Here is a 17,439-nt window from a genome sequence, read left to right as displayed (position 1 = left end):
CTGTCGAGAGATACACATATAACAATGAGTGAGTGAGCTGAGATGTACTCAGAAATATTCCAGCTATATGGTGGCAGTCTGTGAATAATCAAGTCTGGACCAGACAATCTAGTGATCAACAGCATAAGCATCTATCTAAGCAACTGGGTACCGATGACATGTGTCAACCAAATCAGTGAGTCTGATCACCAGATCCCATTAGTCGCCACTTACGACAAGCATTATTGTCTTTCATGGCAAGCACGGGTTGCTGAAGACCTATTCTACCACAGATCTTCACAGGCCACCATGAGTGTGCATTTTAATTCAGCTTCCAACAACATGTCAGTGAAATCAAATATAGTGGAATCTGTCGATTATGGACTGGCCTGGTACTGAGTCACTTGTCTTGACTGTAAAACAGTCCAGATTAGACAACTTTTGTCTGTAACTATGTTCACTGCTACAATGAGTTACCTCTCTTTGTTCAGGACAACCAACAATTTCTCAGGATCGGTCTTTTTTATTACTATTTTTTATTTTAATTTATACCCATTCTATCATTATACTTTCAATGGAAAATGTCTGATAAAATTGACTGCTTCTGCCCATGTAATACAATGTTTCAGTCATAAACTATTGTGAACTGAAGTAACAGAGATATTTATTCAGCAGATTGTAATTTTAGTCAACTGCAACCAGATTACAAAGCATTGTTCTCAAAGCAAGTCCACTGTCGGAACTGTTATGTTTGTTCACAATCCTTAAATTTCATCATATTTGCAGCTTACCTCTGTGTTATCGTTTGCTTGTTTCTTTATTCAAAATTTGGGCTTGTGCATTATTTTGTGGACTAGCAACTTTTGGGCATAGGAAGCCTGTCTGGCAAGCAAAATTTGGATTCACTATGCGAATGAAATGGATGGTAATACTCTTCAATGATCAGATGAACATGGTAGTTTTGATAAATCAAATCCGTAACATTCATATTGAAAATGTGATGCTATTCAGGTGGATTAGAAAATCTCACACTAAACATACCTTGTTGCAGGAAGGCCCTATGATTCCCTGCACTCTCCTGATTGGCTGAATCTGGCAGCATCTGATTGGTTGATGAAATTGGTTGCTCAGGTTGAGGAGCTTTGTACTGAACCTTGTAGGATTCTGGGTAATCCTGTTTCCGTGGTGATGGTGGACCCTGAAGAGGAACACCAACGTCTTGTCTCTGGGTCATGTGTCTTGTCAGACCCTCATTAATATTTGATGCCAGGGAACTGTGGTAGGTTTGGTTGTAATGAGGTTCTATTGGTTGAGATTCTTTGTTCAACGAAAACTGACCTGATTCAGGTCCAAAGTCATAGGCTTTGTCTGGAAGGGTTTGTCCATTTGCAAAGTTAATCTGAATCTCATTATCAAGATGTCGATGAGTATTCGCGAAAGTACTGGCCCCAATTTGAAATTGTTCGTGAGAGTTATCTCCCCCTGGGATGTCATCTTCCCTGTAGACGTCTCTGAAATGCTGGTTATAATTCTGACTCCAGAGCTGGTTTTGTGCTTCTGCTCTTAAATGTTCATTCCCGCCTTCCGTTTCCCCTCGCTCAACACCAATAATAATACGATTCTCCATTGAATCCATTCTTTCAGTGTCGTTGCCAAAGCAAGGCTGATGGTAATGAAATCCTGGCATGTGCTCATGCTTCTGAGCCTGCTCTGTGACCTCAATATGACCTCTGCCAGGGTCAAGGTGTTCCACACTGCCACCCCACTGCAGGTAACCTTGACTTTTATAATCAGTCACACAATCTGGATTTGTGTATTCACTGGATCCATAATCTTGTACTGGAGCTTGGGAAGAAAGGTTGTATGTTCCTCCGAAATTTGGCGTCTCTCCATGTGACTGTGTGTAATCTTGATCATGTGACCCCAGTTCACGTCTGCCATTGGCTAGGGGTACGGGATACCCCCACTCCTGACCACTGGCCTTAGCTGCAGAGATTCGCCCACTTGCTCTCTTTCTACGAGGCGTCCGTCCACTGATGAGTCAAGATATAAAAGAAAAAATTTTAAACATTAGTTGAATGGCATCAGACAAAAGAAAATGGGTACAAAATGTGGGATGTACGTCTGAATGAAAAACACTGTCACCTGAAACCACTTTCTCAAACTTGTAGCCTTGTCAAGCTATCAATAAACATCCATGAGAGTTACGATAATCTTGGTGCCATGATCACTTTGTGGAACGGGGAGTATTTTAAACCATTATCAATTCACTCATGATCATATATTCCAGCTATAAGGCGGCGGTCTGTAAATATTCGACTCTGGACCAGACAATTCAGGGATCAACATCACGAGCATCGATTTACGCAATTGGGCAGGTGCCAACCAAGTCTGCTAGCCTGACCACCTGATCCCGCTATTCGCCTCTTACGACAAGCTGAGTCGCCTTTTATGGCAAACATGGGTTGCTGAAGGCCTATTCTACCCTTGACCTTCATGGGCCCTCATGACCATTAAGTCAACTTCTCTAATATGAGTAGCACAAACTCCATCAGTTTCGTCACATTACGTTGATGTCCATTAATTCCCTCAAAACCTCTGTCCTACATGGTCAAGATAATATCTAGCGCAAGAGCAAGATTATGTGGTGAGACCACCATCAACATGTAACAAACTACTTCTTAAAACATAAATGTGAAATAATGGCTGTAAAAAGTCAAACAGCAAACGAAGCTCCTCACCTTTCTGTGAGCTCCTGGCATCCGCTGACATTGACAGAGTCATCTGACGTCACTGACAAAATGTCGTCATCAAGGAGGTCGTCAAATGCATTTGTCAGCAATTGCCGTAGCTGAAACATAAAGAAAAAATCATGTAGATACGCTTTGAAACCTACAAGCTGCTGGTGGGAGAATTAGGGCTTAGATGAGTAGTGTTTTGTTTTGTATAACGCAACGATCAGTAATATTCCGGCTATATCGCAATCTGGACTAGACAATCCAGTGATCAACAGCATGAGCAGTTCTCACTAGTATGGTCATGGGTCAAATGTATTCACGAAAGTTCATCAAGTGTCCCCTGGAGCCATACAACTGCTTCATCTAGATTATTAAGTTTCTTAATAATCCAGTGAGATTAAGTCATGTGACTATAACCTTCGAGCGCCTTGGGTTATCCGGGGTAATAATAATCAGATTCTGATTACAGCGTCAGATGAATACTAGGCACTACAGTCATGCCCCGTTTATCCGAACCTCAAATATCCAGAAGACTCGCCTTCCGAACGAAAATTCCTTAAAACCAATTCACAACATTGTAAAATTACTCACTTATCTGGAAATCCGGTTTCCGTAACCGTACAGTCATTTTCACATACAAAACACCAATTTATGTACATGGTTTCTCTCGTATATCCGGATGGCTGAGCACTGTATGTCTACACATGCAATTACCGAGGGCCGCAACGTGTCGTAACAAGAAAGAAGTCGGCGTGTCAATTTGTAGGTCACTATAATTACTGACGAAGTGACCGGCGAATCTTTGAATGACACTGACATCCTCCAAGCAGTGTGTTAGGATGGTGATGCTGCTGATGATGACGAAGTTGAGCAGTTGCCACTTCCCTCACCCGTGTCTGACAAGGGAGCTTGTGTTTGCCTTGATCAGCTGATTAGCTATTACAAGTGTGACAGTGAGACCTCTAAATGTTATTAAAAGCAAAGTCCTCTCGCTTTTCTACACAGACAGTGCAAAAGGCTATGACTGATATTTTTTTAAGCGAGCATGAACAGGTACGAGACATTGTAATATGTATGCACTGATATTTATTTAAGTGTAATCAATAAAGATTATGTCTGATGCCTATACTATGTTCGTTTCTTTGTACATATGGCCTGTGATTCAGACATCCAAAAATTTGCTTATCCGGATGATTTCAATAAAAACACAAGCGTTCGGATAAAAGGGGCATGACTGTATAAGTGAATTATTATTATTATGATTATTGTCAGTTTGCTAAATCAGTAAACAACATGTAAACCTATAAACCTGAGAGCTACATTTCTTAAACACTATAATGACTGCAAGAATAATTAAGCATTATTTGTCCTAGAGACAAACTATGCAAATCCCTAAAATGTGCCTAAATATCATGCAGCAATACCCATGTTAAGTCGTGAGACTGAGTGTCAATAATAACTAGTCTGATTGGACGAAATGAACACATTTCGAGGCATTTTAACAAGTCAAATTTGTTGCAACTGTTCATCAAGTAAACCATGGTGAATATTGTTTGTATAACTTCAGACATGAAGCCATGGCACTGTGAAAATATTTCATTCGTGCCATTCAACATTTTATGTGCTTTGGGCATGCAATTAAGTACAAAGTTTATAAAGGGATTTGTATCCTGACTGAGTACTTGTTTGAGTGGCATTTTAGAAGTTGAGGTGTACAAATAGGACAAATTGTATGGATAACAATTTCTTTATTGCGTGATTGTGACGTTTCAGTACAGATTCTTGTACCGTTGTCAAGCAGGAATGATGCTTGTACAGTTGTCAAGCAGGAATGATGCTTGACAATGGTACAAGTATCTGTACTGAAACGTCGCAATCATGCAATAAAAAAGTTGTTATCCATACAATTTGTCCTATTTGACTGAGTACTTCTCATCATATTCTCTCCAATACTGCAACTGAGTCAGGGCAGAAACAGTCAAGTTTTGAGCACTGCACTGATACTGCCAACCAAGAAATACTAGAGATAGGTGTCATACGATTCATGTCCTGACATATTACTTACAGTCCTTAAGTTCATATTCCCTTTTTCTTGCTGGTGTATCTGGAGTCAATATATTATTTTCTACAGCAGTCACCTGTAGATGCCTCTATGTTTGACACCATTCTGTGGTTTGACCTCTTGTACCCCAGTTTTGGTTCAAGGTCATGGATGCCTTCAGATCCATGATGCAAAAACTAATGCTGTTCAGTATTTTTCAAAATCATCAAACAAATTATCAAACCAGTTCACTGCTCTTAATACAGAGATGCCAACCCTGAATCAAATTAAAGCGGAGTCATGAAAGCCAAAGCAATTCTCAAGCCCTTTAGGTGCGAGTTGGGGGTGAGCGTAAGAGGGGACCAGGACCCTTTTGACAGTGGGTGTCTTGGGGGACCTCCCCTACAAAAATAAATTTAGTCTGCTGGAAATATGCAATTTCTGGGCATATGTAACCAGATAATACTTAACTCAAATGAGCATATCCAACCGGCTATTTACTAAAATTCTTTCAAATATTCGAAATTTATAAACATATTTGCATTTTCTAAAAATCAGAGTTATTTTCAGACAAATCAGGGAGAAGATTTTGTGTTTGAAAATCAGAATAACTCCTCCAAAATCGGAGTGGTTGGCATTTCTGCTGTTAGATGTAAAACTTATTCACAGACTGGATACAGTAATATTTACCAATGTCGTGAAAATGAAACTACAGTGGAAGCTGTCAAAACCAGCATCTGTCCAATCCGGCAAATTGTCAACAGTGGAGTAAAATCTCAGTCCCGTCCATGGCTTGGACATTTATCATCAGCTCATGATCATATTTCTTCATGATTAGAGGTCAATTTACTTCATTCAAGTGTGTTATACCAACACAATAAAATTCCAGTTAATCAAAAATATGTTTTTTACGATTGATAATTAGGAGATAAACCTTCTGTGTTTGAAAATCAGAGACATGCTGTACTGCATTGATGGCGACTAAATTTCAATGGGAACCAAACCGTCTAAATGGAAACAAATATACCATATTCCAGGTAGGTAAATGTTTACTAACGTTTTGCTGCACAATTTTGTATAGATAGGGGTGTATTTTGGCAAGGCATTCCGATTTATATGTTAGATATTATTTAAGTTAGGGGCTGTGTATTGTAATTGAATGTTTTTATAATAGAGGGTAATATGATAGTGAAATTCCCACAGAATTGTGGAGGAAATATCATATAATTGTATTTTTTGAGTTTGAATAAATGTTTATCAGCATTTCCATCACGTCTGTTGTGTTCATATCAGTCATGTTGGTGGTCAAGCTGAAGTAGTGCGGCAATCTTGTATATACATGCACAGTGAAGCGCCGTGAAATCAGACACATGTTCAATTAAAAAATTTCGAACTGCTATTTTTCTGAACAACCAATCAGAATCCAGTATTTTCTTGAGCCATTAATGTATGATAATATAAATGAAATACAAATGTCGGGTGTACCGGTTTGCGGAAAGAGTACCGCAACATCTTGTATTGTGAAGTTTGAATTCCAACATGCTGGTTAACCAGTATTATCGCCCATCCCCTAGGACCCAGGTATTACTAGACAACCACAAAAGTGTACCTCAGATGTAATGGCACAGACACCTCTGGGACACCTTTGGGACACCTACCTGTAGCAGAGCTCTTTGGATGTCCTTCAGTTCCTCCATGGTGGCCTAAGGTAGACTTCACTTACACTTTGTTTCCTTTTCTTACGGCACTTACGAATATCGGCTCCAAAATAATAAAAACAGTTCTTATCGTATGAATGCTTGTTGTTATTGAATGAAGAGATTCCACCTCTAACATCTGCATCTATCAACTGCTTGATCCATCATGGGTATTACCACTCTTGAACATGATGAAAAACAAGGTCATCGGCCTCTGACTTAATGAGGCATCTCCTATTCTAGTGGCATAACAAAGAAGTAACGTTATGAAGTGCAAGTTAGATGAATCATGTCGGCAAAGGCGAGAAAAAGTTATGATTTGTCCAAGTTGGTAAAATCTACCCAACAATCATCACATTGTAAACGTTTGATCATTCGCAGACTTGGGCCACTTTGTAGTTACCAGTCAATGATGCAAACAACTGCTAAGTATTGTGTATTGGAGATCTCAGCAGAAAACATGTTTACCACGAGAATACGAAACCCGCGAGAATAGGAGACAGAGCTATATTTAGAGAAGTTTTACTATTATCAAGTGATATCCAGCACAGAATGTGTTCCCTCTTTCTTACAAAAATATTTGTTTCAAATATGATCAGCTGTTTATGATACTTTCATTAGCTTTGTTTTAATTATAAATATAGGTACTTCCTCAATATACTTAAGATAATGTCAAGTGAAAATTCCCATGAGTTAACTGCCACCAAATGTAATATCAATCTCTGATCAAATCAGCAGCCAAAGAGACAGCCTGTGTCTGCAAAATCAGATTACTGTGCTAATTCAGAAACAAAAATGATCTACAATAATTCATCAAACCTGTCAACACCTCCTCCATAAAATCCGAAACCTCCAATAACAGAATAATAAATTGTTCGTGTTTACCAAATGTCCTGCATGACATGCCAGTAATCTCTTAGACACACACTGACCATGGAGAATGAACATATCTGGACTGGATTCTACAGTCAGTCCACCCCCAGTCTACAGTCTGACCTCCACACACTGACCATTTGAGTGGACACATCACATATGCAGAAATAAGAAACAAGCTGCCTTCTTACATTGCACAAGCTGTCATTTAAACCTACAATGCAAATAGAATTCTTCTTGGTCTAATCCTGCTAATTTGTACACTATGCTGGGTGGTATTTGTACAGTACTGAAACTGGCTAGGCTTCTTTGTACATTGGAAAACCCTGAAACAATGATTGAAGGGACATCTCAGATTATGTATACTGTTGAAGGATAGTCTGGGACAAATCCAGAAAAAGTGCAGATAAGTACACAACCCGCTGGACCCACCCAAAACACCCACACCCACAAAGAGAGAAAGAAAGAGAGAGAGAGAGAAAGAGAGAGAGAGAGAGAGAGAGAAAGAGAGAGAGAAAGAGAGAGAAAGAAAGAGAGAGAGAGAGAGAGAGAAAGAGAGAGAGAAAGAGAGAGAGAAAGAGAGAAAGAGAGAGAAAGAGAGAGAGAGAAAGAGAGAGAGAGAGAGAGAGAGAGAGAGAGAGATACCCATGTAGGGAATAGAACCCGGGTTTTCAACGTGACGAGCTGTACATACAAATTCTCTAAACAATTTATTATACATTAAACACATCATTTAATAAGATACTTTAAACAAAATTGAAAAATCTGAGATTGACTCATTAATAAATGAGGGTTAAGACATCATATAATGGATAGCCCTTAATTTAATAAATACACTTACGTCCAAACGCACATACAATAGACAACAATGGACAACAACACACCTCAAAACTCTCCTCCACAAACACACCTTAATAATTCCATAAGACAGTTATAACCACATTGGAAAAACTGAGTCAGTGATGAATTATCCCTTTTAGAAATCACATAAAGAACAGTTCATGACTTACACATAAATACAAAACTTAAGGTCCAGATCAGAAACCACTATATACCTTATAACACTCCTCTACAAATATCCATTAAACATGTCAAATACATGCCCTTGAAACTACAAAGAAACCATTCGGCCATCCTCTACACTGACTTTTCTGAACAAAAATTTCAAGCAACCTGTATAATCCTTCAACAAAACGTGAAATGAAAATTTCACTAACTGTCGATGATGCTCAGGAATTTCCTGTTGGACTAGGTCCCTGAACTAGACTTCAATAGAAGCATCTCTAGCCTGCCATGTTGCTGAACAAATGATCAGCTTCATGTTTGCAATGAGGTCACTACTGTTTCACTGGTCTCTGTTACATAATCCTGTCTGAACGTGCTTCTCATGATATCAAGGATCAATCCTCTTATATGGCAAACTGGCATGATTCTTTGGAAAACCAATGATGTTCCACAAGTGTGACAAATTGAGTCAGTGAGTGAGATAGGTTTCATGCCTATTTTAATAATATTTTATGAGTAAAAGTTAACTGAAAAAAAACACAACAAAACAAAATCATGGAGCAATCTGGGTTTAATGCCCAATTCATTAAAATTCCTCTCATGTGGAAAAATGAAACATAAATCAAAATAATTTCAATTCCTGCTTCCCTGTTACAGAAAAGACATTAGAGAAAGGGGAGTCTAAGGACCTTTACAAGAAAAACTTCACAGGTAACAGCAAAAACAGGATTTTTTTAACTCATTAAAGCCGAGAGACACATATGTGCGGCAAATTAATTAACCTCTCACAGCGAGAGCTGTGTATGGGCGGTAAGAAAAAGCATCTCTTATTCAGCGAGAGCCGCAAATGTTCATCAGCAGAAAGTACCTCTCATTCAACGAGAGACTCACATGTGCGTTTTATGTTTTAAATTCGTACTGTACCAAATAGTTCAATCAATGTAGTAGTACGGATCAAAGATTAGGTTTTCCTACGAGAGGTTACCTTTTGTGTTAATCAGAAGAAGTATTAACGTGTTTTGATAACAATCGCTAGCAATGTCATAGGCTTATACAGGTAAAGGAACATGTGTCTGCAAGAAAGGGGATTATGAGATGTTGTTACAGGAGGTAAGTGTTTGTTACTCGTCACTGGAAGTGAATACTAAAATATTATTACTGCACATTGTTTGAATTAACGGTGACAAGGTTACAAAACCTTCTTCTAAATGCAAATACATGTACTACCTAATAAATATAAATCAAGATGTGAAATGACTAGGACATACAAAGCATTCACAATTGATTTTTCATAATTCTAAAGTTGATAATGTTACATACTTGAATATGAAGTGATAACTCTTGCATCGACTCATAATACATAAATTACACATAAACCATACAAATTTTGTTCGAGCTGTTGAAAGTTTGTGTTGTTGAATGTTGATTTGAAATGTGATCTTTCAATGCAATTTACATGCGCACTGTGTTTGTACTTGATGTCTGTAATTATCTGATCCAGTGTAATTATCACGTGTATCAAGTCTATATTGGACCCATCGTCCATAAAAGCAGGATAATACATCAGTTATGGAACTGATACTCATGTTTATAATCATTCAATCAGAAAACAGTAATGAGATATTTGAACAGCCTCTGGCAGAATGCATGTCCAGTTACGCCCTTGTTGAAAGTTTTGTCCCGTGACGAGTGTAAAACAAACTAATGCGCTGTTACATCATTGGACAACCTGTTTTATGCAGTCACGTCCATTATCAATCTTCTGAATCTCGGTTGCATTCAAAATAAATATAGGCATGCCCATTTTCATAAATATTTGGGGGTATTCAAATGCAAGTGTATACATTATAATAAATCAGTACCGTGTCCCTTTTTGAATTCTATAATCATGTATTAATTATTATATATTATACGTTCATTCGTAACAATAAGCAAATTATATTTAAATGTTCAGCAAGCCATTACGTTTGATGTACTAGTGTGTGCTAAATACTATATCTACTCAATGGTTGGATTGGGTTATCCGCGGTAATAATAATCGTATTGTAGCGTTTTGAGCTACAAGGAATAGTATTATTAGTATTGAGCTGCAAGGAATAGTATTATACAATATGTATACATGTATGTTTGTATGATAATGTATGTTTTCTGCGTTAAATCTAGATGAACCAAAGCAAAAACTGTGAATCTGCGCCTTTTTAAGTCAGAGACTAGCATATTAGTACTTCCCTTCAAATATTCAGTATACACTAGCAACGAATCAGCGAAAATGCTATTTCATAGAGGATTATTAAGCATGTAAGTAAATTCTTTACTGTCATTGACATTGAGGTTTTGTACAATTTAACCTCACACAATTTGTTTAAGTATGTCTCATGTCTTACATACAAAGAATACATACATATGATAAGAAAATATATCTGTACACGCCACCAAAGGTCTACAAGAGAAAGTGCAATAAAATTACGTGAAACGTTACATATGTGATATGTATTCATACCTGCTTTCTTTCAACATATATCTTTACCACACAATTAAACAATTAAACAATCAGGACTTGCTCGTATGACGAGATAGTTTCCTGTAATCTCCGAAACCTGTCAGGGATATCAGGCATGAATAGCCTTAACTAGTCTCGCCACAGCCAGCCAGGCAATCAGCATGGGGTTCCAGGTGTTGAGCAGTGAAGTTGCTCTCGGGCTTAATGAGTTTAACAAACCATGCACAAAATCAACAACATGAAACACCACAACACATTCACTCACAATTACAAGTTTCATTGTATGCAAACCTTTTGTAGAAAACCCAAAACATATATCAATGCTGGAGTGAGCGAGTTGGGTTATATGTCTGTTTTAGTAATACTCTGCTTATATGGAAAACTGGTAAGAAAATCTTTGGTGGTCCACAACTGAATGAGTGAATTTGATCATTGTAGTAATATTCTGCTTACAAGGAAATTTGAAAATCAGTGCTGGTATAATTGCTGATGAAGGGGTCTGAAATGACACGGCAACATTATATGTCAAAGAATTAAAAGAAGATTTATCCATAAAAGATCTTGGCCACATGAACAACTTCTAAATGCCGCTAAAGTGAGTGAGTGAGTTTAGTTTTACGCCGCACTCAGCAATATTCCAGCCATATGGCGACGGTCTTTAAATAATCGAGCCTGGACCAGACAATCCAGTGATCAACACGAGTATCAATCTGCGTCATTGGGAACCGATGACAGGTGTCATCTTAGGAAAAGAATAGTTGCCTTTTATGGCAAGCATGGGTTGAAATGCAGCTAAAAGACATCAATGCAGTGAATCTTTTTTCTGAACCCTATCTCTTCATTTGTGCCTACTAGACACAATAGACGCACACTTACAATTACATGTTGCTTAAAAACCTATTGCAGTGAACAACTGACTGCACAACAGAGAGACAGGGCAAGTGAGTTACTTCACTGGAAAATTAAACAAGAAGACAAAGTCATCAATATTCCTTAGAACGGCAACATAATTTTCAAGCATATGTCTACTAGTTGTGATCATGTCAAATGTTTTAGGGTATATATAGCAAAGCGTCAGGAAAGCATTGAATGGGTTTTAAGTTCTGCTCCAGGAAGAACCAATACCGCCAACTTCAGCTGAAGCCAACCTTTTTTATCCAGAATTACAAAACTACCAAAAGGCACTAGTTCACCACTAGATATGCTTATGTATGAAATTTGGCAAAGGAACAAAGAATGATTTCAAAGTACTGCTCCAGAATAAAGCACTGCCACCAATTTGACTCAATCAGTAAAACTTGTTGCAACAGAAACGCCAAAAGTATTGAATTCAGACATCCAAAATTACCAAAAGGCACCAGTACACCACCAGACCTATCTATGTACCAATTTTGATGAAGAAACATTGCATGATTTGAAGAGTTCTGCTGTGGAAGAGAACACTACTACCAATTTCAGTTGAAACCAACCTTGTTGCCATGAAAACAAAATTGTTTTGTAATCCAGAATTACAAAACTACCAAAAGGCACTAGTTCTCCACTAGATATGCTTATGTATGAAATTTGGTGAACAAACAAAGAGCAGTTGAAAAGTACTGCTTCCAGAAAAGAGCACTACCACCAATTTGACTCAGTCAGTCAATGTAAACTTGTTGCCATGAAATGCCAAAAACACTTAAATCTGAATTCCAAACTTCCGAAGACACCAGTACGCCACCAGACCTATATATGTGCCAAGTCTGATGAAGAAACAGAGAATGGTTGTAAAGATCTGCTCTGGAAAAGTCAAATGTGCACGTAAGCACACACAGATAGAGGACGCATGGATGGATACACAGAGTCCCATTTTAATACCCCCTGCAAAACATGTTGCGGGGGATGACAAGAATGTCATGATCTCTAGTGTATATAACCACATCGTAAACATGAACATTGGAGAAATTGGAAATATTTTATTACAGTATGTTCAGACCTTGCAGATAAATTTAAAGTGAGTGTAATTTACTAGCATGCTTGTGTGATATTTCAAGGCTCATAAGTTTAAACATGCACCAGGATACTGTATCCTGAGAACTCATTAACTATGTTATTTTCAATGATTTAGATGTGAAAAGACATATTAGATAGGTTCATCCCCATTGTTTCTATTTGTAAACACACCATTGTTCTATTAAACATTTAATCATTAACATTCAAAATCATGAAATACGACAAAACATGTCACTTAAACATATACAGAGACATCATAAAACATGTTAATAAGAACTTGTAATATACAATGAACAAGAACCACCAACAGAGAGTTTCTTCATTAAAATCATAAACCATTGGAAAATACCAACCTGGAGCCCTCCATTGTACCATGATCCCATCAAACTGAAAAGCTGATAACCAAACATTGTTTGAAGCGGACTATCCGGGGGTATCTTCTAAACAACCTAAAACTGTCACTTAGCCCCGCAACAGCAATCTGAGCGTGTACATGTTTAATAAATTAGTAATCGTAAATGCACAGATCCACTCCATCTTGTTGCCACTATCCCGGCAACACAGTGGTTGTGTTTTTGCGAGAATCAATCATCATGACATCGATGCCACTGAGATATATTTAAATCAACATGTTTACTTTAAACAAGGGGATAAAGCCAGGACACAGTCTCTCCCAAGGCTTATCACTGCAAAAGAACAAGAGAAGTTTCTGGGTGGTTTGTGACACCTCCAGGATTGAAATGTCAACAAATTTATGCATAGTGCCCTCTGGAATGTAAGCATGTAAGTAGGGATGTCACAATACAAAAATTTCATGAATCTATAAGTATCTTAATTACGTAAATTTAGTTACATTTTGAACATTAGTATTTCATATTTTATGATTGTCCATGAAAAGATCAATATTTTTTATTCTCACAGATGAAAAATTTCTAATTTCCGATCTTTGTGCATGAAAAATAATCATATATAACGCACGTAACACAAAACACTGTGATACCATTGCAACATGTAAATGATATATAAACATATTTAAACTGATACTTTCAAAACATATTATCAATACAGTGTTGAATGTATCATTTATTGTATCATCTTAGAAATGGTTTTGATGCATCCTTAAATGTAAGTTTAGGAATTAGGTTTATTTAACTCTTTCATTTGCTTTCATACTATATGGGTTTGTTCAGTTTACTTGGAGTGCATTTCTCAATGACTTCACCACTAATGTTTCCAATGAAGATTATTTAAGAAGTGTTCAGTGTTCAACCAATTTGTCCATTTCAATGTGTTTGTCTATCTTGCTTTCAGTACATTTCTCAATCACTTGGCAGAATATCAAATGTTGAAAAAGTTTTGTATCTCTTCCTGTGGGGTAGAGAGTCTTTTACAAGTTTTAGTATTTTGATGATGCATCTTGTATGTTGAAATAATTTAAAGGTTTTGGAGAGGTGTATTCAACAAGGTGATATTCTCTCCAAAGTCTCATTATCAACATGATTAATAACAAATAAACAAGAGTCATCAGAAGATGACATATCCCCCCGGATCCCACGTTTGAAAGGACAAATCATCTTACAGCTACTCATTGCCTTTTAAAATAAATTTGAATTGTTTCCATGGAATTCATGAAAATTATAAATGTCATATATCTGTAATCAGCAAAGTCACAATTTTAAGATCTGTCTCATATATCTGCCAAGATCTGTTGAAAGATATGAAATGGTTTTCGAGTTGTGCTCCGGAAACGAAGTCAGCAACGTGTTCATGGAACTGAGAAAATAATACATCATAAAAATCTGTAAATAGCAAAAGGCACCACTTTGGGGTCTGCAACACATATCTACCAATTTTTACTGCCAGATTTTAAAAAGTTTTTGAGTTCTGCTCCGGAAATGAAAACCACCTCTCACTTTTGAGTGTAAGTCAGAAACGTTTCCATGGAAACCGAGAAAATAAAAAACCTGTACATAGCGAAAGGCACCACTTTAGGTTCTGAATGATATATCTACCAAGTTTTGCAGAAAAATATTGAAAGGTTTTTGAGTTATGCTCTGGAAATGAAGCCCACCCCACCATAAGACTAACACTAAAATGTTCCATGGAAAAACAAAAAACATATAAATGGCAAAAATCTGTAAATAGCAAAAGGCACAACTATAGGCTGAGATTACTATATCTATCACGTTTGGTCTAAAAATGTTGAACAGTTTCTGAGTTATGCTCCGGAAACAAAATGATTACGGATGGAGGGACAGACGAGGCGTCGACTATATCCCCCCGCATTACATGCCGGGCGGATAAAAATTGCACTGGAGACATTTGCATGCTTATTTCGTCAGGGCTTGAACTTTGTAAGTCACTTTGATAAAAGGTGACTGTGGCAAAAGACAACATTCACAGTGCCCAGAGAGTTTACAATACAGTATGCAACCTTACTCTCTTCTCAATAAGTAAAACTCTTGGTAATAAACCCTGCAGTGTTGAGAGTGTCCCCCTCAACTAGTGACAGCTCTCAACCTAGTACCAGTTCCCCACCAGTTGCTATGACCCATCACATGATCACATGTCCCTACCCCCTCCCAACCCTCCTCACCCACATCCATTCGACCCCCTGGAGTACTGACAGTCTCCCCTCTACTGGTGACAGCTCTCCAGGCCAGCACTACAGAACTCTCCCCACAAGTTGCCAGGTAAGTTCCTCGGGTCTCGTACAGCCAGTGTTCCAAGACAGCAACCGAGTATGACATGTAGTATTTGTATATTTGGAGCTTACAAAAACTCCCTCAATAGACTTGAAGTGTCTGGGTCTGGTTTCATCTCTCTTAAATGTAAACAATATAACAGATAGGTTGTGAGTGAGTGAGTGAGTGCATGCCTGAGTGATTGAGCGAGCGAGTGAGCAAGTGCATGCATGAGTGAGCGAGGGAATGCATGAGTGAGTGAATGAGTGAGTGAGTGAGTTAGTCAGCGGCAACTGCAAAATTGAACCTGGGCCTTTGACATGACAAGATAATGTTCAACCACAATGCTACTATCACTACAGGAATAAAGACCCATTCCTCACTGCATGAAACAAAATACACAGTATGACTAAAAAATGAAAAAAAACATCACCACAGGCGTAAAAAAATTAAAAGAATTAAGACACATAGTATGATCAAAGCCAGCACAAACAACACCAAGTTTAAAGTTTCTAACAAATGTCATGGAGTAAATTTAGTTACAAACACTGAACACCTGAACATATTGAACTTGAAGACCATGATTCATTTCCAAATCGACCTCATGGCAGAGTTTTAGAAATTCAATTTCATTTCATATCCCCAAGATTGGAAATTGCCTCTTGCCGAAGGGGCAATACAATTATTCTTCAATAGTGGTAATATCCAAAACAGAGAAACTAATCATTTTCAGGCCTTCCAGAGAGCAGATCAAGTGCAAAGCCTTTGAGAAAATCCATTTAAAAGCCTAACTCATGACCAAAGTTGTTATAAATCCTATTCAAGAGTTTGATATGCCAATGGCTGGCTCATGTCATGAGTTATTTTGCCCCATGGTGGGAAAGCCATGACCAGTTGTAAGAAAGAAAAGAGACCAGGTGAGTGAGTGAGTTCAGTTTTATGCTGCACTCAACCATATTCCAGCTATATGGCGGCAGTCTGTAAATAATCGAGTCTGGGCAAGACAATCCAGTGACCAACAACATGAGCATCGATCTGCGTAATTGGGAACCGATGACGTGTCAGTCAAAGTCAGCAAGTCTGACCACCCGATCCCGTTACTAGCCTCTTACGACTAACAGTCTTTATTGGGTAAAGGACATATATGAAGTCTCCGTGATTTTCTTTATGGTTTAAATTCAAATCTTCATTCACTTTCCTTCATTGTTCAATTACAAAACAACATACTGCAATGCAATAAATTGTATAAACTTCTAAGAATTGAGAGACAGTTGTCTCCTGTGTTTCACTGAAATGTGGCTAAACGACTCTATTTATCCACATTTTCACAGCCGATTCACTTTGACAGGGTGGCCGAGAAAACAGTCAAAAACTGTTGGAAGGTGGAGTGTGTATTTACATTAATGATAGTTTGTCATTCATGAAACGATTTGTATAAAGAACATTGATTTACCTTTTTTTCACTAAGACCATTTTATTTACCGAGGGAATGTGGTCAAATATTTGTGACAGTTGTGTTCGAGATTGCTGTTCTTTGATGCTGTTGTTGTGCATAGTTGTTTTTATGTTTGTTTTAATCATATTGAAAATAAAGTGACTGACACCTGGAACTGTGCAAAAAAAATTTCCACTATATGGACAATAAAGTACAGTCAAACCCCGTTGTGTCGAACTCGTCGGGGCCAAGGGGAAAGTTCGGCTTTTGATCTTTAGGTAGCATGTTTATGATGACTTCCGATTGCACGACTGAAGTTTTCAGTTGCAACAACCAGCCTTGACAGTTCGACACAACCGGGAATTCGACACATCTAGTTTGACACATCAGGGTCAAAATAATGATAAATATAAGGAAATCGGCAGGGACAATGGGGTTTGACTGTATTACCATATCTCATCTTATCTTAAACAATAAAATAAAATAAAATATAATAAT

The 17,439-nt window shown here is 37.8% G+C and overlaps 1 protein-coding gene across 1 annotated transcript in view; it reads right to left on the bottom strand.

Moving 5' to 3' along the window:
* The window catches only part of LOC137259491 (centrosomal protein of 152 kDa-like), a 57,905-nt gene that overhangs the window by 33,585 nt on the left and 6,881 nt on the right, over window positions 1-17,439 (bottom strand). The window contains exons 3-4 of the mRNA XM_067797133.1: window positions 2,721-2,830; window positions 1,021-2,012 (exon numbers count right to left, since the gene is read on the bottom strand). Coding sequence (XP_067653234.1) covers window positions 1,021-2,012; window positions 2,721-2,830 — 1,102 coding nt within the window. The remainder of the gene's footprint in view (window positions 1-1,020; window positions 2,013-2,720; window positions 2,831-17,439) is intronic.

Source organism: Haliotis asinina, chromosome 13 (assembly GCF_037392515.1).
Source record: "Haliotis asinina isolate JCU_RB_2024 chromosome 13, JCU_Hal_asi_v2, whole genome shotgun sequence".
NCBI lineage: Eukaryota > Metazoa > Mollusca > Gastropoda > Lepetellida > Haliotidae > Haliotis > Haliotis asinina.
This window is presented reverse-complemented; position numbering and strand designations above follow the sequence as displayed.